Source organism: Miscanthus floridulus, chromosome 17, assembly GCF_019320115.1.
Source record: "Miscanthus floridulus cultivar M001 chromosome 17, ASM1932011v1, whole genome shotgun sequence".
Taxonomy (NCBI): domain Eukaryota; kingdom Viridiplantae; phylum Streptophyta; class Magnoliopsida; order Poales; family Poaceae; genus Miscanthus; species Miscanthus floridulus.
Genome location: NC_089596.1, coordinates 17267918 through 17291644, shown reverse-complemented (window position 1 = coordinate 17291644; position 23727 = coordinate 17267918). Strand labels below are relative to the sequence as shown.

At 43.3% G+C, this 23727-nt stretch overlaps 1 protein-coding gene across 1 annotated transcript; it reads left to right on the top strand.

Moving 5' to 3' along the window:
* Positions 1-17599: 17599 nt before the first annotated feature.
* On the top strand, positions 17600-23178 carry LOC136518670 (mitogen-activated protein kinase 14). The gene is made up of 10 exons (XM_066512346.1): positions 17600-18026; positions 18354-18762; positions 19890-20017; positions 20106-20165; positions 20686-20835; positions 20912-21067; positions 21168-21379; positions 21741-21842; positions 21938-22086; positions 22325-23178. Exons 1-10 carry the CDS (start codon positions 18003-18005, stop codon positions 22603-22605), a joined length of 1671 nt encoding a protein of 556 aa, XP_066368443.1. The 5' UTR covers positions 17600-18002; the 3' UTR covers positions 22606-23178.
* Positions 23179-23727: the final 549 nt, after the last annotated feature.

Here is a 23727-nt window from a genome sequence, read left to right as displayed (position 1 = left end):
ATGGATGAAATTCCAGAGGGAGAGCCTGTCACTGCTGGTAAGTTTCCTATCAACAAAAACCCTACAGTTATTCTATTTGATTCTAGATCATCGCATTCTTTTATGAGTCAAGCATTTGCACAGAAACATGGACAACTATGCACAGAATTGGGTTATGGGTACCGTATAAGTTCAGCAGGGGTTGATGTTTTGACCAACCGGATGATTCGAGAGGCAACCCTTGAATTAGGTAGCCGGAAGTTCCAAGTGAACTTGATAATTATGCTTGGGTTAGTCTTAGATGTCATTATAGGGATGAATTGGATGAAGGATTGGGGAGCAGTCATAGATACTAAAAGTTGAGTACTTACCCTTAAGGATCCCCTAGGTGAGGGTACTTTCCAAGTACCATTGCCTCAAAGAACAGATCTGATAAGTGTTACATGTGCTATGGCAGTCATCCCTATTCATCAGATTCCGGTAGTGTGTGAATTCCCGGATGTATTTCTGGATGAGCTACCTGGTCTTCCGCCAGATAGGGAGATTGAGTTCAGAATTGAGCTAGTCCTCGGAACAGCTCCGATTTCAAGGAGACCCTATCAGATGCCTCCAGATGAGTTAGCTGAGCTGAAGAAGCAATTAGAAGAATTATCAAAAAAGGGGTTTATACGACCAAGCAAGTCTGAATGGGGATGTCCCGCCTTATTTGTGAAGAAGAAGAAAGAGGGCACATTGAGAATGTGCGTAGATTATAGGCCACTTAATGCTGTGACCATCAAGAATAAATATCCCTTACCACATATTGATGTTCTGTTTGACCAATTATCCAAGGTCAAGGTGTTCTCAAAAATAGATTTGAGATCCGGTTATCATCAGATCAAGATTAGGCCACAGGATATACCAAAAACTGCATTTTCCATCAGATACGGGTTGTATGAGTATCTTGTCATGTCTTTTGGCTTGACAAATGCTCCTGTATACTTTATGTTTTTGATGAATATAGTTTTCATGCCAGAATTAGATAAGTTTATGGTAGTGTTCATCGATGACATTCTAGTGTACTCCGAGAACAAGAAAGATCACGAAGAGCATCTGAGAACTATCTTGACCAGACTGAGGGATCATCAACTATATGCTAAGTTTAGCAAATGCGAATTTTAGTTGAAGGAAGTTCCTTTCCTTGGTCACATTCTATCAGAGAATGGGGTTTCAGTCGATCCAAGTAAGGTGCAAGAAGTTATGAATTGGAAAGCACTGACCATAGTTCCTGAGATTAGAAGTTTCTTAGGACTAGCGGGTTATTACCGTCGCTTTATACTAGACTTTTCAAAGATTGCCAAACCAATGACGAGTCTCCTATAGAAGGATCACAAGTTTGTGTGGACAGAGGAGTGTGAAGTAGCTTTCCACACTTTGCGGAAACTATTGACCACTGCTCCAGTTCTAGCACAACCAGATATCGAGAAACCATTTGATGTGTTTTGTGACGCATCAAAGACTGGATTGGGCTATGTTCTTATGCAAGAAAGGAGAGTCATTGCTTATGCATCACGACAATTGAGAAAGCATGAGGTCAACTATCCAACACATGATCTTGAACTTGCTGTAGTTGTGCACGCCCTAAAAATTTGGAGACATTATCTACTTGGTAATGTGTGCAATATTTTCACGGATCATAAGAGTCTTAAGTATATCTTTACCCAACCAGAGTTAAACATGAGACAACACAGATGGTTGGAATTGATCAAGGATTACAACTTGAATGTGCAATATCATCCTAAAAAAGCCAATGTAGTGGCAGATGCTTTGAGCAGAAAGTCACATTACTTGAATGTGCATCCATTACTTGAAGATGGGTTCGATCTAATGCATCCTGCTGTATTACATAATATTCAGATTAGTTGCTCTTTGGAGAGTAAGATAATAGAAGGCCAGAAAACCGACAAGGTGATATTCCACATCAAAGAGAAAATAAAAGAAAAGTCGTCTCAACACTTTAAAGTGCATGAACAGGGCATGTTGTGGTTTGATGACCGTCTTGTGGTTCCCAAGGATCAAGAGCTTAGGAATAAACTCATGGATGAAGCTCACCTTTCTAAGCTATCTATCCATCCCGAAAGTAGTAAGATGTATCAAGAACTAAGATCTCATTATTGGTGGACCAAAATGAAGAAAGAAATTACAGCATATGTTGTCAGATGTGACACATGTTGTCGAGTGAAAGCCATTCACATAAAACCTGCCGGTATGTTGCAACCCTTGTCCGTCCCTAGTTGGAAGTGGGATGATATAAGTATGGATTTTATCACGGGTTTGCCCACTACTCAAAAAGGACATGATTCGATTTGGGTAATTATGGATCGTCTTACTAAGACCGCTCATTTCCTACCTGTCAAGACAACTTATCGACCACCTCAATATGACGAGAAGTATATCGCAGAAATTGTGAGGTTGCATGGTATACCAAAGACCATAGTATCTGATAGAGGCTCACAGTTCACGGCTCACTTTTGGGAACATTTACACAAAGGCTTAGGAACTAGTTTGATTCGCAGTACCGCTTATCATCCTTAGACAGATGGTCAGACTGAACGAGTAAATGCTGTTTTGGAGGATATGTTAAGAGCCTATGTATTGTCTTCTAAGGGATCATGGGAGTCATGGTTATCGTTAGCTGAGTTTTCTTATAATAATAGTTATCAAGAAAGCATCAAGATGGCTCCCTTCAAAGCTTTATATGGCAGAAAATGTAGAACACCATTGAATTGGGTCGAGCCTGGAGATAGAAGGTATTATGGCATTGACTTAGTAGAAGAAGCTGAGAAGAAAGTTCATATTATTCAGCAGAATATGAAAGCGGCCCAATCACGTTAGAAAAACTATGCAGACAGAAGGAGACCCCTTATGTTTGAAGTTGGTGACTATGTTTATCTGAAAGTCACGCCAATGAAGAAGAAAAGGTTGGAGTCCGAAGAAAGCTTGTTGCGAGATTTGTAGGACCATACAAGATCTTGGAACGAAGAGGTCCGATAGCCTACAAGTTAGAGTTACCTAAGACAATGAGTACCGTTTTCCCAGTTTTCCATGTATCACATCTCAAGAAATGTTTGCGTGTTCCAGAGGAAAGAATAGAACCTCGAGGTATCCAACTCAAATCAGATTTGGTGTATCGTGAGCAACCAGTCTGGGTGTTAGACACTAAGGAACGTGCTACTCATAATAGTGTAGTGAAAACATACAAGATTCAGTGGGATCATCATAATGAGGGAGATGCAACTTGGGAAACAGGAGAGTATCTATAAAAAGCTTATGAAGATTTTTATAACAAATGGTTCGTAACCCAAATCTCGGGACGAGATTTTTATAAGGGGGGAAGGCGGTAACACCCCTGGTGTTAGTCTTGCCTAATTGCACTTGCATTTCATGATCATGAGCATCATTCATCCATTTCATGAGCATATATCACTTGAAACATGTGAAACATGATTATGAAACAAAAGTATCATTTCAATTGTTTTTCATCGTTTTAGTACATTCAGTGCTTGATTATTGTATGACCAATGTGTGGTATGGCTAAATATATTGTTAAACATCTTAGCTATGCTTAGGAAGTCATTAGGAACAATGTTCATGTTGATCATTTTGCCTAATTAAGTTTCCAAGTCATGGGTTGACTTGTTTTGACCCTAGGACTCTTTGGTTTGACTGTTTAAAAAGTACCACTTAGAATGTTTACATGTCTGAGCAACCTAAAATAAAGTTGTAGCAAATTATATAAGGAACAAAAGTTATTTTGTGACTAAGTCATGAAAATGTGCACAACATGCTCTAAATGGTCCCACAAGTCAGAAATTTGGTTGGGTTCAACACTTAGAAATTTCTAAGTATAAACTCCATTTTTCAGTTTCTTGAACATGACTTTGGTATGATTTTACTCTCTATCCTTTGTGAATTAGACATTGATCTCTAAATGAGTTTTGTAGCTGGCATGTAGGTGTACAACTTTTGTTTTGAATTCTTTCGCTAATGATCAACGGATTAGGAGATAGAGCACCATCATTTGGCGCTGTCAGTCAGTTCCTTTTTCTCTGAATCGAGCTACAGTGTTACGACTTCAGACAGTTCATGGCCGACCGAGGTCAGATGGTGGCTGCCATGTGTCCACCACACGCTCGGCTCGCCCTGACCACGCAGCGCGCTGGCTAGCTTGAAGAGGAGCGCGCCCTGCTGCCCTCCGCACGCGCTCTGCCCTCATTCACCCCTCCGTGCCTTCCCCATTCACAGCCGCAGCGCACCACCGACGCCATCAGCTCCGCCGAGCTCGCTCGAGCTCGCCGCGGCACCACAGCCACTACCATCCAACCCGTAGCTCCACCATCGCCTCACGGACCTCGTCAGCGCCCTCACGGAGCCAGCCAAGCCATAGGTGAGCGGCATTGCCGAACCATGCACCACCGCAGCATGGCCGCCATGGTCACCGCCGGTGATCTCACGCGGTCTCGCCTGACCACTTCACCATAGCCGCTAGCTGTAGCATAGGAAGGTCCGCCTAGGTTACCAAGAGCTTACGCGTGCCTTGTATGGCCACCAACCGTCGGGGTTCGCCGGAGCACCACCGTGCACCATGGCCGAGCCACCGTGGGCCATGGCCGGCATCCCTGGAGTCCACAAGAGTCTAGTTTTAGGAGCGCTATGGATGCGGGAGGCCAAGGTGAGCACGCCGGTGCCATCGGGTTCACCGGAGAACTCGCCGTCGGCGAATTCCGCAGCTGCCGCGCCGTCGTCCCCCTCCGTCCCCTGTTTTCTCTCGCTGACGCGCGGCCCCTTTTGTCAGCCGCCGCTGCTGCGAGGGAGCCGAAGCTGGGCTGCACCGTTCTGGGCTGTGTGCGCACACAGTCGTGGGCCGCCTAATCCGATCGGGCTGGCCCAGTAGCTGATTAGGTTTTCTCTTTGTTTTATTTATTTGGTTTTTTTTCACAGATTTGTGTGCACAATTAAAAATTTTGTAAATCAAGTTTGGTAGATCCAAATGTTATGGTTCAAATTTTGTTGAGTTCCTGGTAATGTCTAGTATTTAATAAAAATATTATATGAGCATAGGCTTTAGAAATTTTGGATGAATTAAATAGGACTTTGAAATGTGTTTTTAGATGCATGCAAACTTATTGAAATTTTATCTTGAGTTTCTGTGGTCCAAAAATTATGAAATTTTGTGGGTATGCTAGTCTTGCTTAGTAGAAACTCTGGTTAAAATTTCAGAGCTAGTGCATGTGTAGTTTGTGAGTTATAAATTTTCCTTTTATCATTGATTAATACTTATGTGAATTTTCATAATTTTTCTATAGATCCAGTAAAGATAAAAATTGGTGAGTGCTATTCTTATGCTAGGGTGATACTAGGAAAAATGAGAAATCTGTTGTTTGACACTTTTAACTAAGGTTTCCTATTTATGCCTTTTTGAGCACTTATGCCTTATCATTTTTGTGTAGACTATTTTACTGATCCAAATGCCATGGAAATTTTATGGTAGTCTACTTAGAGTAGTACTATACTACTGTAATTTTCTTAGATTTTTATAAGCACCAGAAATATAGGTTGCTGTTGTAGCCCTAGTTTAAAAAGGAAATAAAATAATCCTCTTTAATACAAGATTAGTTAATAATAATAGCTTTGGTGTATCTTTGAAGCATTTGATAAGGTGTGTTGACTTAAACATATTAGTAGTAGAAGAGAATGCAGTAGATGACATGTGCTTGTAGTATATTTTCTTGGATGATGTTGACTACCTTGCATTCAAACATATTCACTGTATTCATCTCATCCGATGCACCGATTGCATAAGCACTTACGCACATTATATCATACAGGATCGCAAACCGAGAACCCCGTCATCATACTCGAGGAGCCCGAGGAGTAGTTCGAGGTGTAGCCGCAGGAAGTGCCAGAAGCCGACGAGGAGGACGTTGAGGAACTTCCGGAGTGCCCCGATCACCGTCCGAGCTCCTTCGAGAGAGGCAAGCCCCGGAGCATTTTCTCCCGGTTTGCAATTATTAATTAAATGCTTTACTTTAATTGATGCATTACGTTCAGGAGTTGTTTGCAATTGTTGCTGCATTATACCTTGTTTACCTTTGTTATACTATATCCTTGTTACCCTGGTACCCGCAGTCGAGTCAATGCTTAGCTGGCTTAGACCGGTAGAAGTCGGGTGATTTCCTGTCACCTGCGAGCTATAGGTGGTTACCTGGATCTGCTTGGATGACTGTGAAGTCATGGTATAACTAAGTGTTAAATGAAGTTGAGACCGGACGGAGACTTGTAGAGTTTTGGACTGTAGTGTTTCCGTCTGTGTCGATTAAGGACCGACCATTGTTGGGCCTCGAGTCATGTTGAACACATGCCTTACATTTAGCTGGCCAGATAAAGTACCTTCCGACCGTGAAGCTGGGAGATTTTTTGGGCCGAGTAGATTACCCGCAACGCACTGTGCCGGAGCAGGTGTGGTAGGACACATGGGCGGGATGATAAGACCAAAGTGTAGTCGGTCGGCCCCCGGGTACATGTGGTTCCTAGCAAACTCGAGATACCTGGAAAGTTGACTCGGTGATCAATATCTCACTTTAGCGGGTGAGTGAGGTTTGTGTAAGGAATAAATCACCAGCTGGTTAGGAATCAATTCGAATCGCCATCGCTCCTGGATAGTGAGCACTTGACTTGAGTGACTTCATCATAGTAAATGTTTATGGAACGCTTGGACAGTTATAATGAATATGATAGTATAGAAGTTGTTTAATGATCATGGGTTATCATTATCTGCTTAATCACATGGTTACTCTAGTATAGGTGCAAACCTAGTCGACAGGTTAATACTAATTAACTTGGCAATCATGCTTTTAGAAAGGTTCTTGAAATGCTAAAAATGCTTCTTTTTGTAAATGAGTCAGCTACCCTACTATAAAGCCCTTCATAATCCTTGGTGTCATTTATTTTTGGTTATGTCGGGTAAGTCTAGCTGAGTACTTTCTTGTACTCAGGGTTTTATTCCCACTTGTTGTAGATGGGCAGATGTATTACGACTACTGTATCAACTGCCTTTATCCTACGATGGGTGATGCTTAGGACCATGGGTATGGTCATTCCTTACGTCTCGTCTGATGCTTTTGTTGGAGATGATCATTCACTGGCACTATATTTGAACTCCGCGTGTGTGTGTGGGGTTTGAACAAATGACTTCCGCTACTTTTATTCAAACTGGTTTTGTAATAACTATGTTGAAACTCTGATGTATCTGAGATTGCAAACTTTTATGTAATTTGTGATGGTGACCGCTAAACTTATTATGATCTTGGCTGGAATGGAAGTTGGTTTGAAATCCTTCATGATTTCACAGACTACCGGGTTATACGGGCTTAAGTTTGCTAAATCGTCTGCTCTGGCGGATGATTTTCTTACTTAATTTCGTATAATTGGTCGGTTCTGTTATAGGTGGAGTTGTTGGAGCGGGACTTGGAGACCGCCAAGGCGATGTTTGGCTGGAATGCGGAGGCGCTGGCCAAGTCCCTTAAGGAGCAACGTGCTCTCATGTGGGAACTTGACCAGATCCGTAATGTTGCCTAGCTCATCGTCTCGGAGGTCTTCGGGTTAGCGCCAAGTACTAGCGCACCCGCCATCTAGCTGGTGGAGGTTCCGGATGAGGTCTGGGCCCTCATCACACATGGGATATTCTACAGAGCGTCGGGGGTGTTGACTTCAATGGCGACATACCACCTAGACCTAGACTTCGCCACTATCTGCAGCGGGTATGCCAATGGCTTGAGCACAGAGGACATCCAATCACTCGGGGAGAGCTTGCTGCCGCATGCAAGGTTGGTGGCAGAGCAAGTCTCATCATAGTGGGTGATGGATGCCCGCCATGAGGACATGGCCGGAAGCGTGCGTCAGGGGGACATCGCCTAGCCTATGGATGGCGTGGAGCCTAGGTTGGAAGTGGACATCACCCCGCCTTCAACCGAGCTGAATGTCGTCCAGCCAGGGAGTGAGCAGTCCGTGCCTTCGTCGGTCGCACCGACAGCAGATGCCACTGGGCAGCCCCAATAGCTTGTAAAGTATAAGTAGTTTAGCAGATGTAAAAGGTTAAGTTCATGGGGGAGCCCCCGTGCAAACATTCTTGTGTACTCAATGACTACAATCGGTTTCATTTTTTGTGATGGAGTCACTCCGTTCAGGGAAGCTTGTCCCATTCGCTCCTTAGTTTCACCTTAGCATAATTTTGTTTTTTATTCTTTCTTTTTCATACTTGCCTGTTTGTCCCATAGGCTGCAACTTTAGGAGCCCAGGCGTGGTCCGCGAGGCTCAACTGCTCATAACCGTAAGTAGATGCGGGGTGCGATCGGTCAGAATATTTTAAAGCAAAGCTACGTAAGGTAATTTAAAGGAATGAACTACCCTTTTGTTTGGGTAGGAAGAAGTTTTACCATATGATAGTAAATAAAAAGAGAGGTAGTAGTGCACCCCCATGGAGCCCCCGAGCGACCCAGGCCAAAAGTGTTCAGGTCAGGGCACTTTTATAGGAGCAAACGTTAAGTAAACAATGGTAAGACTGAATTTTAGGGGAAGAAACGACATAGCTGTTCCAAGCATTGGTGAGAATGTCGTCGTTGTCATCCTTCAGTCGGTAGGTGTCCGATCGGATCACCTCAACCTTCAATCGTTTGGATCCTTGCCTGCTACGCCCCCTTTCTTGGCCGCTGCTTCTTCGCCTTTTTCTTCCTTCGGCCCACTGGCCTATGACAGAAGGCACTTGAGGAGCTCGCAGTCCTTCTAAAGGTGTTTGACGGGGTGGGCGTGGTTGGTGCATGGGCTCTTCATGAGCTCGTTGAAGTGGCCCAGAAGGTCCTACTAGGGCTGCTTGCCCGTGTGATCAGCCATGGCAACCAACGCGGAGTTGGCCGGTTGACGGCGATCTTTTATGTTCTTTTTCCCCTCTGCGTGGAGGGGTCCTCATCCTAATCCTAGAGCTTGGCCTTGCCTTTGCCTCGGCCTCCATTAGAGTGCTGCGGGAGCGGTGCTCTCTGAATGCGTCAGACAAAGGCCCATGGTCCTAGGCTATCCGGGCTAGGACTCCGGTTGCTGTTGTGAGCATCTTGGTTTGGCCCGAGCCGCTCGCATACAAGTGGTCAGTGCGGAGCGGTCACCAAGTCAAGACAAGGCATAGATGGGGCCTCCTATGCCGCGCTTGGCGGCTGTAGTGGTGAGCGGGTGGAGCAATTCATCTGGTGCGTCCCCACTCCCCTGGTGGGGAGAGAGGCCACGAGTCGGTGTCGCGATGCGGAGCTCTCCGCCTGTTGAACAGCGGCGGTCTCCACTAGTGCCTAGAGGTTCCGGTGGATGGTCTGTTCCTAGGGGTCGTTCGGCTCAGGAAGGCCGTGCAGAAGCATTGCCGCAGCGGCGATGTTCTGATTGGCCTGAGCGAACTATGGGGGGTCATTCCCCCTGTCCATGGTGTTGCGCTAGACCCAACGGGCGTGACCCAGGGCACCGCTCACCGGTTTATGTGCATGGGGCGCAGTGTGGTGCGCCGAGCGCGCTGACACAGTCAGTGGCTGGTTTAGCCACTGTTGTCGTAGCTCCTCGCTGTGCTCTCATGTGAGCGCGGGGGTCTCCGCACGAGGGTCTGGAGGGTTGTGAGTCTACAAGGACTCTGTTATCACCAGTGGCTGTCCCGGAGCATCCGCCATAGCGCACTCCTAGGACGGATGGTGGATAGGTGCCACGTCACCGATGCTGGAGCCGTCACTCTCAACATCATCATCCATGAGGTCGAGGAAATAGGTGGGAGCATAGCTCACCATCCCTACGAATTCAGACGTGAGAGGGGGCGGCACTAGCACCCTTCGAAGCCCCCAAGCATACGCATCCACGGGAGACACGAGGCCATAGGGGAACTGGTCGCATGGCGGTCGCGGTGGGGACAACGGGGTCCCTCCGGATAATCGGTGGAAGATAGAGAATGGCAAGTAAATAACAGCATGTACATTACTCACAGCGGGGTTTGAGCAGAGAGTTTGCTTGGAATGAAGCGTAGGCGCCTCATCATTGAAGTCATCGTGCGTCTCGGAGCTGATGAAGGGTGCCCCTCTGACGGGCGCCAGAACAAGTGCCTCCTTGTTGAGGTGTAGTACGCCGAGCCAGTCGGCGACGAAGTCCAGCCTTCCAAAGAGGAAGGCCTGGGATGGCTTGGAGATGGGTGGAACCCATATCCCAATAGGTGGGAGTCGAAGTGAGTCATATCGCTTGAGCCCGCCATGGTGAAGGTGGCGGAAAAGTGGGCCATCCGATGACAAAAAAGTATTGAACGTACAGCGTCTTCCCCACGGACGACGCCAACTGTCGGTGCAGAAAGTGACCAACATGTAAATATTTATAGTTTTATTGTACAATATGATCAGAGGTAGCCTAGCACTCAATGACATAGGGTTTATACTGGTTCAGACAATGTGCCCTATGTCCAGTTTGAGTCAGTTAGTGACTTTATTCCTGAGCCCGGGTGCTCAAAGTTTGTAGTGGGGTTACAAATGAGAAGGAGAAAGATGGGGGTACACGAGGTCTAGTCGGACACTGGTTAGAGGAGCCGAGAGTGATGAGAGCCCCACTATGCGCTAAGTGTTTGAGCGTGTGCTCGTGGTTTTAACCTAGAGGTTCTATTGTTGTGGACTAGTGAACTTGATTGATCTGAATGAATCTGTCTGTTGGGAGAGAGCGCATCCCCTTTTATAAATGAAGGGGATGACCTCACAAGTGAGAGGGAGAGAGTACGTATGCTACTAAGACTTATTGCCCACGCCGACGGATACAGGATGATGGTAGGCGCCCATAATACTGTTGTATGTCAGATGCACGTGGGAGGTTGTGTTGTCTTCTTTGGGTATGGCAGACGTCGGTGCCTGCCACACTATTGATACTCGGAGGCGTGTAAGGGGTTTCACCATGTTCGCCAGGTACGGTAAATACCGACACCCACAACATTGTCGATGCCCAGAGGCATATGGGGGGAGCCTTACCGTATGGGAGTTAATGACGCCCACAATACTGTAGGGGAAATGTCGGCGCCTACAACACTGCTTGGGTTCTGTCGTGCCAGGGAGGTCGCAGAGTACGGTTTCTACAGGTGTACAGAGTACGGTCCCCGGTATTATGGTTTGACTTGTGCGCCCTGCCTTACTTTCTCTGTCCATTTCTTGGTCCTTACCGAGCGAGCGTCCCTGATCGGTTGGTCCTAGTCGGCTCTAAATGCGCTAGTTGGAGAAGAGCAGTGTGCAGGGGTTTGGTGCATCCCTAGTCAAAGACGTAGGTCGGAGTCAGAAATAGTGCTTTGGCTAGGCCTTCTGGTCAGAGAGGCCATTCAGAGGCGGGCTAGAAACCGAAGCGAGCACTTTGGTCGGAGAGGTGGGCCAGAGTCAGAAATGGACGTCGTTCCTCCTCGGCCAGACCTTTTGGTCGGTGATTGGATCGCCCTTCTGGGCTGTCGTTTAGGTACTTAGGCTGGCCCACGAGTTGCACGTTGTCTGCTTGGGTCAAGCCTTTGTTGGGAAGCCAGTCCACGAGGAACCCCGAGTTGATGAACCCGACACCATTGTTCAACAGTATACTCCAGGGTACTTGGAAGTTCCACATGTGCAATACTATGATGCTGAGTTAAAAACTTTTCTAGAAGTAATGTCAGACCAAGAACTAATGGTAATGTTCAGTAAACATAAGGAAAAGGTCATCGAGATATTCATTGCTTATTATGATCCATCTGAACCTTACAAGCTTATCACTGAATGGCAATTTGAAGGAGAAGCACAACATAAGGACGACACAAAACAAGAGTTGGATACCTATCTCATGAATCCATTACCAAACAATGAGCATGTTGGTGTGGATGAGGAGGGTATGTACTTAAAGGAAGACCGTGTGGTAGCTGTCCCTTCTGATAAAGGGAAGGAGAAGACCTCTGTTCCATTAACTGAAGATAAGGCACAATCTGGTAGTGAACAGGAGATGACAGAGAATGAGATGACAGAAGATGAGATGCAAAAAGATCCAAATCATGGCCCACATGTGGAATATGACAAAGAAGACCCTCCGATGACAGTAGGCAGTATGTATCCCAATGTAGAGGACCACGAAAGAAGAAGGCAAAGACTACAAAATCTGCTCAAAGTTATATTATGCCTTTAGAGGATGAAGTACCAGCGCTATCTATGTCTTTTCCACCTAGGTAAATTCTAAGTACAAAATTTGCTTACTTGTGCTCACTTGTGCTGATTTCTAATTATAATATCTGCTCACTTGTGCTGATTTCTATGTACAAAATCTGCTTACCTGTGCTGATTTCTAATTATATTGTTTGATAACATAGTCAAAGCTTGGGAACTACAACTAAGAAGTCTCCAATTAAGAAGATAATAAGTAAGAAGAAGAGAAAAAACCTGACTCTACATCTGGACCTTCAAAGAGTTCAAACTGGTATTAAGATATCTTTAGTATTTTATTTAATGAAACATGGTTTCCTTGGTAATTAGAGAACCTAATTACCAATCTTCTCTCACCATAGCCAAAGCATGGAGACTACAAGCAAGAAAAATGAGAAACATGGTAACTCCAGCTCTAGAGCATCAAAAAGGTAACTCACTATCTTCACACTAGAGAGTGTTATTTTATCTCTGAATACTTAAGGATAGTTTAGTTGAGACTGGAGAGTGTTATTTTACATGAAACTGAGATCTTGTCAACTTTAATAGCATTGTATCATGAGATGATTTAAGTAGATTGACGACCATCCTGCTTTATTGCACTTCAAAATCAAATGACGGAGATAATAATGTACATTTTCTATGCTGTAAAAGAGGTAGTCAATAGTTTTACTAATATATATGCCATCAGAGGAGGTAGCAAATGCCAGTTACAATTATCTACTGTAGTCTCTATGCTGCCAAGTTGGGTTGGTGCTACACATGCTGGATTCAGCTGTTAACCAAGTAACTGACTATCACATCTGTGCCAGTTGATGTCTTTGCTCTGTAGTATGAATTTGCCAATCTTGTCTCGTATTTCTGAATATTATTCTGTAGTCAACGAAGAGCAAGGATGTCATCCTAGTTTGAATGTACATGTGCAGGTTAAGAAACGGCTCCAATCAACCCGAGCCAATTTCCATCGAGTTTCATTCTCCAACAAAGGAGAAGGCTAAAAGGACCAAGAAACAATTTGCTTCAAACCTGAAAAAAATTGACAGCCCTGCAATGGGCACCAGAAACAAAACAGCTAAGCTTGCTAGTCCTGCAAATAGCACAAGAAGCAAGACAAGGTTGAGCTTGTGATTCTCTATGAATATGTGCTTGGCAATGTGTAAGGCATATTCTCTATGAACTGTAATGTGAATTTAGACCCCCTATGTATGAACCTTCATGTGTTTATATTTATGAACCTGGTAATATATGCATATTTATGAACCTGGACATGTGAACTGTAATGTGATTCTCTATGTAGATATGCTGACAATGTGGTCAGATTTGTGAAGCTTGTCCATCAAGTATATTTGTCATATTTGTGCTTTCCTTATTTGACATTATGTCAATTTATTCTTTTTCTATCTGGCACTACATGTTGCTGGTACATAGAAGGGCATATATGTCATTTTAGGTGTCGCTTGACACCGTTACTGCATCAAATGGACTGAAGTGCCATATTCAGAAAGAATTTTCAAGTTGATGCTAGATAAGAAAGTTCAAAATTTCCAGTGCCAAATACAGAAGAGTGATTTGTTTCAGTGCCAAATACAGAATTCTCCCGTTAAACAACCGTGTATTACTTTGCAGTGAGTCAAATCAGATGAAATAAACAAAAATAAACAAAGAAAACGGTGTTGACCTTGGTCTATTTTCTTGATCAAGCCGTAACGTCATCTGTCGTAATCTCGCTTCCATCCTGTAGTTAATTTCCCATCTGCTCGTCAAATTTGTCAATTGGTATAGCGGGGAAGTAGCTAGGCTAGCTAGCTGTCGGTAGTACGCATGTGTGGACCATTGCTGCTTGTTGCACTGATGTAGTGATGTCAACATGCATGGAGAGAAGTTCAAACAAACAAAAAAACATGCATGGAGAGTCCATTGCTTGTTGTATGGTCACCATCAGTTGTGGATTTGAAGGATGGCATTGCTTGTTATCATCCGGAATTCCGGATAAGCTTGTCTGCCCATAACCCTTTTTTTTCCTCTTTCATGTAACCGTGTAGCCAATTCCTCTACCCATAAATCGTTAACGTTGCAATCTCGCCCATTCCTTTGGTCAGCATGTGTGTAGAGAGAGAGAGAGAGAGAGAGAGAGAGAGAGAGAGAGAGAGAGTTAATTGAGGCAGATGCCCTTTGGTGGGAGAGAGAGAGAGAGAGAGTTAATTGAGGCAGATGCCCTTTGGTGGGCATGATTGAGTTTTGCAACCTTGGGTACGATGGTGCTGGTTATATAGAGCTAGGTATCAGCATCTTTCCATCAAAAACAGATATGAACATATATGAGCGTTCAGTTACAACGGCTGTTTTTTCACTCTTCTCTTTTGGGATTTGGGAGGATATGTATATGGGATCTGGTCTCCCGACCGGCTGTTTTTTTTGTTTATTAAATGACAAAGCTTCAGTCTTCACCTTTGTATAAATCACGACGTAGCCGGAAATTTCCATTTTTTTCCAGTAGTCATGTTTTTGCCTCAAGACATAGCATTAGTTCAACTTGATGACTTTTAGAAGCCGCATGTTTTATTAGTAGGCACCGTCAACCACATCTTCATTCCCATGTAAGAAAATGGAAATTCATTCTTCGCGGTAAACAGACAATTCAAGTCTTGGGAGTTTGCTCCAAGTGTGAAGACTTCAAAAACATAAACTTCTCGTAGTTTTTTCTTGAATACGCAAAAGGCTTGTATATCTTTGTACTAAGAAGGAAAATATTTTACAACGAAGTGCCGCTACAGGGCCACACTAGGACGGGTTGAACATTTACAATGGGCGCTGCCCACCCTAGCCGGTAGTGATATAAGGGAGATTACTTGCGTATCTTGAGTTCCCGGCTTCAATCCACCGATCCGTCTCACTTTATAGAGCTCCGTGAGTATCGACTGTAGTGGTTGCGCCGGAAGCACCGTGCGTTGTGCTCTTTCTAGAGCTCCCAGGCCACAAGAGCGAAGAGTGAATCAGCTCCCTTCCTTTGCCGAGCATTCCATTTGGTGCTCCACGATCTCCACCATGTCAGCATCGTTTTGCCCCCCGACATTGGACGTGTTGACGCCGAGAGCTGCCAGGATGTTCCACCAAATTTGTCGTGAGAAGGAACACGAGGCAATGATGTGGTCAGTCGTCTCAGCTTCTTGGTCGCAAAGGTGTGTTCGGCTGCGTCGAGTCCATGCCGCTGCCGGCGAGCCATAAGAAAGATCAGATTCTAGTATGGTATAAAACTAGTCCTAGCTGGTGTAAGCCACATAGGACAAATTGCTGATGCGATAATGGGCTTTAAAAAGGTGGGGGAAACACAAAGAAGATACCACATGAGCTTTGTATCCAGCGTCCTATAGAGTTTACAGAGGAAAATACACGGGCAATCTTTCGCGAGGGTGTTATCTAGGTCCCTCTATTTTTAAAATGTTAATTCTGTGTCCATGAACTTGGCTTCGAGTGTCATCTAGGTCTAAACAAGTCCAAACGAGTTTGGACGAAGACAAACTTTATATCACAATTGTAGCCCTCGACATGATCTACAACTTTGTAGTTGAAAAGTTTTTGAATTGAAACTGTTTAGGGTCCCAAAATATTATTATAAGTGCGCAGATTTTAAAATTTAAAATTTAAAATTATCCAACAATCTCAGATGTTGATATGGTCTATATGAAAGTTATAGTTATCAATACGATCTAAAAGTTTTTTATTTGAAATTGTTTAGTGTCCCAAATATATGTTCTAAGTTTATAGATTTTGAAATAAGAAACTTAGAACACATATTTGAGATACTAAACGACTTCAAATAAAAAACTTTTCAAACTACAAAGTTGTAGATTGTATTAATAAATATAACTTTCATATGGACCATGTCAACATCCGACATTTTTTGATAATGTTAAATTTTAAATTTCAAAATCTGTAAATTTACCATAGTATTTTGGGACCCTAAACAGTTTTAATTCAAAAACTTTTCAACTCCAAAATTGTAGATCCTATTGAGGGCTATAATTTTGATATAAAGTTTGTCTTCATCCGAGCTCATTTGGACTTGGATGACATCCAAGTCAAGTTTATGGACCCAAAATTGATATTTTGAAAGTAGATGGACCTAGATGACACCTCTTGCCAAGTTGAAGGACCACGTGTGTATTTTCCTCAAGTTTATATGTTACCACACCTAGGGGTATTTTTTATAAACAAAGGATTTGATTGATTCATAATTGATACTTGGAGTTGATGCAATAATCATGAACACACTTCCGATCTCTATAAAAGCACATAGCCTAACACACAAAATAGAAGAGTGTAACACCCCTAATGACTATTAATCTTGAGACTAGACAACCATCCATATGCCTGGGAGAGAAACACCCTAACCGTTTGCGCCAATTTTTTCAAAGCCGCTGCAACTAGACCCTACGAAGTGTGTTTGTAGAGGATAACCCATGTGCATGCGAAGCTAATAGATAACTGAATGGTATACTAGTGTTTCGTGATATATTTGACAATAACACATGCAACAATTAATGAACATGCAGTCTTAATTTGCAAAAATGGGACTCGAAACATCGGTCGTTTGCAGATTTGACACTGGACTCACATTCATAGACACAGATGGACCCACTTATTATTCACCCGAGTGTCATTATAATCAAGAAGTCAATCTTTCGAGTGTTATTTTTACAATTTTTTTTTTCTTTTAGACACCGGAGAGAGTGTTTCATTCTATACGTCAGCCTTCGATTTTGAAGTAGGTTATCCAGTACTACATTGAGAATAGCTAACAAACCAAACCAGAATACCCCCAATTCTTCCAACACAGCGAGGTTCATTAATCGACAAGTGAGTTAGGGCTGGTTCATTTGAACTTATTAACCGACTTATCAGCTAGAATCTATAGTATTTTTTTTTCTCATAACAAAAATAACTTTAACCGACTTATCAACCGGCTTTAATACCCGCCGAACCTGCCCTTATTAACTTAGTCCAAGCGCTCGCTCACTCACAGCTAGCGGCGTAGCACAAAGCGTGTTCCAGCTTTGACGAGGGAGGGGACGAGAGATCGCCGTCCGCACCGTCCACAATTAGTTTCCTCGTTTAGAGACGCATCCTAAAATCGGCGCAACCTGTGCTCCGACTGTGCGCGACGGCGACACTACCAGGTGGGCCCAATCCTTTTGCCATCATCGCCCATCGGTGGCGGTCGCCGCGCCCCCGCCCGGCCCTGCTGCCCTCACGAGTCATGAGGACAGGAGCACACCAGCCGGGCGAGAAAGTGTGGAGAAAAAGAAGCGAGGCTGTGTGTGCAGGAAAAAACAGCTCGTGGCAGCTGAGAGGCGCTGATGATATAACTTGGGAAGCCAGGGGCCACTGGTGCTGCTGCCTGGTGGTGGTCTCCCTCACTTGACGCCTCAGCTACCACACTCTCTCTCTCTCTCTCTCTCATCCCCCCCCACTCCATGTGGGTGTCCTCGAGCTCTGCTTAGATCACAGCTGTGCTCGTTGGTTGGGTGATCCGCCCCTTCCCCCTTGCCGGCTCCTTTCAGCTCGAGAGCTCCGGGACACGGAGATCTGCGCTGTCGCCGCGCTCATCACCTCGCCTTTCTTGTGCGCGCGTGTGGGCAGGCACTGAGCAGTAGTGAGCTCCCGCCCGTCTTCCTCGTCCTCGTTCCCCCTCTTCCTGCTGGATCTGGCTCGCAAGATCCGACCTTTCGTGCCCCCTTTGCTCAAAGATCCTCGCTTGGGTGGTGGTTCCTGAAGATTGCTGGGAGGATGCAGCACGACCAGAAGAAGAAGGTCGGTCTCTTCTTCTGTCTCATCTCGTGGTGGTGGTCCTCCTTGCTTTCTCGGCTCCAAATCTGGGCGCTTAGGACTCTCTGTTGACTTTTAGTCTCGTGTAATATTTGGTTTTTTGTTGCCAGCTTTGTCCTTGCTGTGATTTTCCGTTGCTTTATTGGTCACAACGGTCTTGCAATTTACAAATCTCCATGAGGTCTGGTGTCTGATGTGGCCATTTTCTTGATCTGTGGATATTGTTTGCCCCCCTCGAAGTTGTGATTTTTAGCCTCAGCCAGTAGCCATGCATTGTCCAGCCTGAGTAATTTACTGTTTCTGGCGATGCAGGCACCTTCAGAGATGGATTTTTTCACGGAGTATGGTGAGGGAAGCAGGTACAAGATAGAGGAGGTCATAGGCAAAGGCAGCTACGGCGTGGTTTGCTCTGCCATGGACACGCATACTGGTGAAAAGGTGGCTATAAAGAAGATAAACGACATCTTCGAGCATGTGTCTGATGCGACACGGATACTCCGGGAGATCAAGCTCCTCAGGCTCCTGCGGCACCCGGATATTGTGGAGATAAAGCATATCCTGCTTCCTCCGTCGAGGAGGGAGTTCAGGGATATATATGTTGTTTTTGAACTCATGGAGTCTGATTTGCACCAAGTTATAAAGGCTAACGATGACTTGACCCCGGAGCATTATCAATTTTTCTTGTATCAGTTGCTTCGAGGATTGAAATACATACATACAGGTAATTGATTTGCTTTCACATGAATTATTAGTGTTCTTTCTGTATATTCTACTAGGCCGTAGCCTGTGGTGTGGAATTCTACATTTACAGGAAAAAGGAGTGTGATGAACTTGCCACTGTGCATGACCATTGGAGTGGTATAAATGTAAACTTGACAGCAATCCAAACTACTGTATGTGGTAGTAGCCGTTAAGCCACTGTTAACATTTTTTTTTTTGGGGGGGGGGGGGGGGGAGTTGAAAATTAACAATGTCTTCAGAAACTATACTCTCGAGAGACAAGGGGACCATATGAGATTGTAGGTTGTTTTCAGATACATCAAAACTGTTCATTTTGGTGTCTACTGTTTACTTTCTTCAAGGAAGACCTTTCTTTGTGGTAGTCAAATATATCCCATCCAAAGTTCTTTATTGCTTAGTTTCTGAAATCTTAACCAAATGTAATGGTATTTTGCACTTGTTTTGGTGCAAATCAAGGTTCACTATAGGTTGTATGAAACTAAGAGTTGCTGCTTAACTATGTCAGCCTAGCTATATTCTCAATTCAGACATACATTATTTTGCTTGTCTTTGTGAGATACTAAATTATATATGTATATTGCCTAGGCCCTAGATATATTATATAAGATTCATTGCTCTTGATAGCCATACTATTTTTGTGAATTGGCTGTATGTGTCAAGGAATAGTTTTGCTTTTTACGATGGTCATATATAACATGTTTATGATCAAGAATATTTCTTACAACTCCTTTTCTTTTGTGGTAAGATTTTTTTTATATAAAATACGTAATAAATATGATAACACTCTTTTCAGTGATAATATGAATGACTGTCATATATGTGATCTATGGCTGTATAGACAGTCACATCTCAAATTATTTTGTATGAAATAACTAGAAATGGACCAAGTCTATTTGAGCAAGATAATAGCAATGTCTGTTATATGTTGAAAATACAAATATGGAAGTAAGGGGTGAGCAATAATACACAGGCGAAATTGTAATACTCATTAAAGATTCATAGTTGGTCATCATTAGGGGCTCCTCATCTGTTTTATTTCTACTGAGTCCTTTTAGTGGCACTAACATGCCTGATATGACTGATGCATCTTTCAATAGCTTATTGCAGCAAATGTATTTCATCGAGATCTCAAACCAAAAAATATTCTGGCAAATGCTGATTGTAAGCTCAAAATATGCGACTTTGGCCTAGCAAGAGTAGCTTTCAATGATACTCCAACTGCCATCTTTTGGACGGTATGCCATCTTTTCGACCACTATGCTGATCAGTTCTTGTAGCTAGTCTAGCTTTCTAGTGGTGCCTAATTTCTTACTCTCTTTTTAGGATTATGTTGCAACTAGGTGGTACCGAGCACCGGAGCTGTGCGGATCTTTCTTCTCCAAGGTTAGTGGTCTTCTAAACATATGTTCGATTTGATATCAATCATGACACTGGCAATAATAGTCATGATCTCTTTTCGTCTTTATTGCTGCAATATTCTAATTTAATGTAGTTAGTATTTTGTACTTTACAAGAATGCTGCTATTCTGACCAGGAAATCAAACATCTTAACCTTTGTTTTTATCATTATATATTGACATCCAAAGATTTAGTTATACTTTGGGGTCAATGGGCACTAGACCGATAACTGAAGACAAGTTCCTGCAGAGTCCATAGTTATTGAGTGCACTCTTATAGCTTATGCTGAGTTTATATGCAGAGCATCTCACAAACATGGCTTTCATAAGTGTCTGCTTTAATTGCTTGATGTAATATCATGTCGTTTTAGATCTGTCACTATAGCATGTTCTTTGTTCATAGGAAGGACTGTTGCATATTTCTCTCTCACTTGTTCCATGGCCCTGTATAATTTGTGAAATATCTGGAGCACTGTTGAACATTGTGTGTTTTTGCTTTTTTGCAGTATACACCGGCGATAGATATATGGAGTATTGGTTGTATATTTGCAGAATTGTTAACTGGAAAACCTCTTTTCCCGGGGAAAAATGTGGTGCATCAACTTGATATAATTACAGATCTCCTGGGAACACCTTCTCCAGAAGCAATATCGAGGGTAGGTACAGTTTAGCATCAATATGTTTATTACTGCAACAAAATTAGTCTAATGCTTCTATATAATTGCCCTGTAGATTCGTAATGAAAAGGCCAGGCGCTACTTGAGCAGTATGAGGCGGAAAAAGCCTATACCATTTATGCAAAAGTTCCCAAATGCAGATCCACTTGCACTAAGTTTGTTGGAGCGAATGCTAGCTTTTGAGCCAAAAGACAGGCCAAGTGCTGAAGAGGTGATTTTATTGGCACTCTTTTTTCAGTACTGTATTATAGAGCGTTCAACTTAACCTGAAGTGTCGACATCATCAGCTAATGTCTCATACACTTTGCCAGGCTCTTGCTGATCCTTATTTCAAGAATATAGCCAATGTGGATAGAGAGCCTTCTGCACAGGCTGTCACAAAGCTTGAATTTGAATTCGAGAGGCGGAGAGTTACAAAGGAAGACATAAGGGAGCTCATATATAGGGAAATTCTTGAGTATCATCCAAAGATGCTAAGGGAGTTTCTTGAGGGAACTGAGTCAAGTGGTTTCATGTACCCAAGGTGTGTACATAGCCAATGCCACTTTCATTCTTTAACATTTGACTAAAAAGTACCTAATTTAGTTCTTGAGACAATTTTGTGCTGCTATAGTAGTAACCTGGCTACTCTGTATGTTTGTATGTTCATCATTCTTGCTCTATTACGTGTGCAGATTTATGAATGAAATGATCATTTTCACTGCTATGTGACTGCCAATAAGTGGTACATAAGGCATGAGATATATATTTTTTCTTGATTGGTAGAGTAGTGATTACTTATTTTGTGGAACAAGATTAATGCTGATTAGTGTAGCCAGTCAGGCACTAAATAAATTTGAGACTCATTTTCGTAGAACTGAAATGAGTTGCTGTATCTTTTTCAGTGCAGTAGATCATTTTAAAAAGCAGTTTGCATACCTTGAAGAACATTATGCCAAGGGATCTACAGGAACTCCACCTGAGAGGCAACATAATTCATTGCCACGGTGAGATATCACTCCTCTCTGCCTTGAATTAAGTGATAACAATGTTAGGCACGATTGTCTGGTTCCTGATTATCTACTTGTGTATATTATGACAGGCCATCTGTTGTCTATTCAGACAACCGATCACAAACCACAGCTAACATCACCGAGGATCTTTCCAAGTGTATAATCAGAGAAAATACACAGAAGACACATCAACATTCTGCTTATGTTGCAAGTAAATTTCCACCCCATGTTCCTCAAGGTAAACATCTGCAACCCCTAAGAGGTCATTGTACTTAGCTGTATAAACTGATGTGAATTTGAGTTTCAGCCAAGCAGCAAGTTTTTGGATTACTTATCTGTTTTTATTGGTTAATGTTCTGTTATTTTGGAGAACTGATATCTAGCATATACAATAGATCTTTGGATCATCATTATTAGTTCTGCATAACTTTAACTGCTAATCCTAGACTTATTTTATGCATCACTTCATCTGACAGGTGATGTTGCAAGGCCTGGTAAAGCGGTTGGTTCAGTGATGCAGTACAACCCATATCCAGCATCTGCTGCTGAGCAATATGAGCAACGAAGAATTGCTAGGCACCCAGCAGTTGCCCCAAACAATATCCCTTCTGGAAGCTCATACCCCAGAAGAAGTCAGACCTGCAAGAGTGAGACAGGTGATGCTGAAAGGATGGATGTGAACCAAGCTGGGCAGCCAAAGCCATATGCAGCAAACAAATTACCTGCTACCGTCGATGGTCGTGGTGGCCACTGGTAGAATTTCTGCAGTGCGCCAGCAAACCATTTCAAACCATTTCTTAACATGTTATCAGTATCGACTACTTATGCTAAGTGCTACATTATTCTGACAAATTCAGAAATGTAGTTCTGTACAGATTTATATTCTCTGTCAGGATACCTGAATACCCAGAGTTTGTAGAACTGTACTCGAAGTTGCTGATTTCTACTCCTTTTCGCTATTCAATCACTAAAGGATAAGTGCCTGGTGGAGAGGATTTGCCAGACTGAAGTATAGTGGAAACTCACTGGCAGCAGTGGGATCTCAGTGCAGAGTTCTTGACTGACTTGTCATGGACTTGTTCTTCAATCTGGTAGCTCTGAAGAGGAACTGAATAGCTAGTAGTTTCTGTTAATCATCTACAGTCAGGTGCGGAATGTTTTAGGAGTTAGGAGCTGCTAGTTCTGAATATCAAGTCATTGCTGTAATCTGCACGTTTCTGAGCTCCTAACTTCTGAGCATACTACTACTGTATTTTGTAATTTAATCAACTGTACTATCCAACACTCTGTTTACATTTATAACACGTTGCGAAGAAACTATTATGTGGAAGTGTATATTATTACATGCCTGTGATGGAGGATGTCTAGTTAGAACCTTTCTCCAGATTCCCGACATGGTTTGTTACAGCACAATAGGTAAAAGGAGTTCAATGTATCATGTGAGAATCTATTGGAACATGGACTATCTATACCTTTTGGGGTTCTAGTGTGTATTAAGTGACCCTTTTATATTTTGATGATATAAGGCAAGGTGCTGGTGGTGCTTGGCAGGTGCATTCAAGTCATTAGGCTAGCATTTGAGGAAACTCCAGCATGGAGGTGTGGTGCTGTTAGTCAAAGGATAAAGTAAAGCAGCCTGAGGGTGGCACTGGGGCAAATCTGCACAGGCAATCTGAAAGATGTCCCATTCACTGTCTTGAAGAAATAATTGGCCCTTTGATCACAGTGGTACAACTCATGGCATGGATCAGATCGAGATCACTCTTGTGCGGTTATTATGTCTTGCTGTTTTTGAAGGTGTTACAGTATTAGTGTTGTCCTACAGAAACTGTGGATTTTGAGTAAACAAGGGAGGTCGTGCTGTTTGCCAGATCAAGCA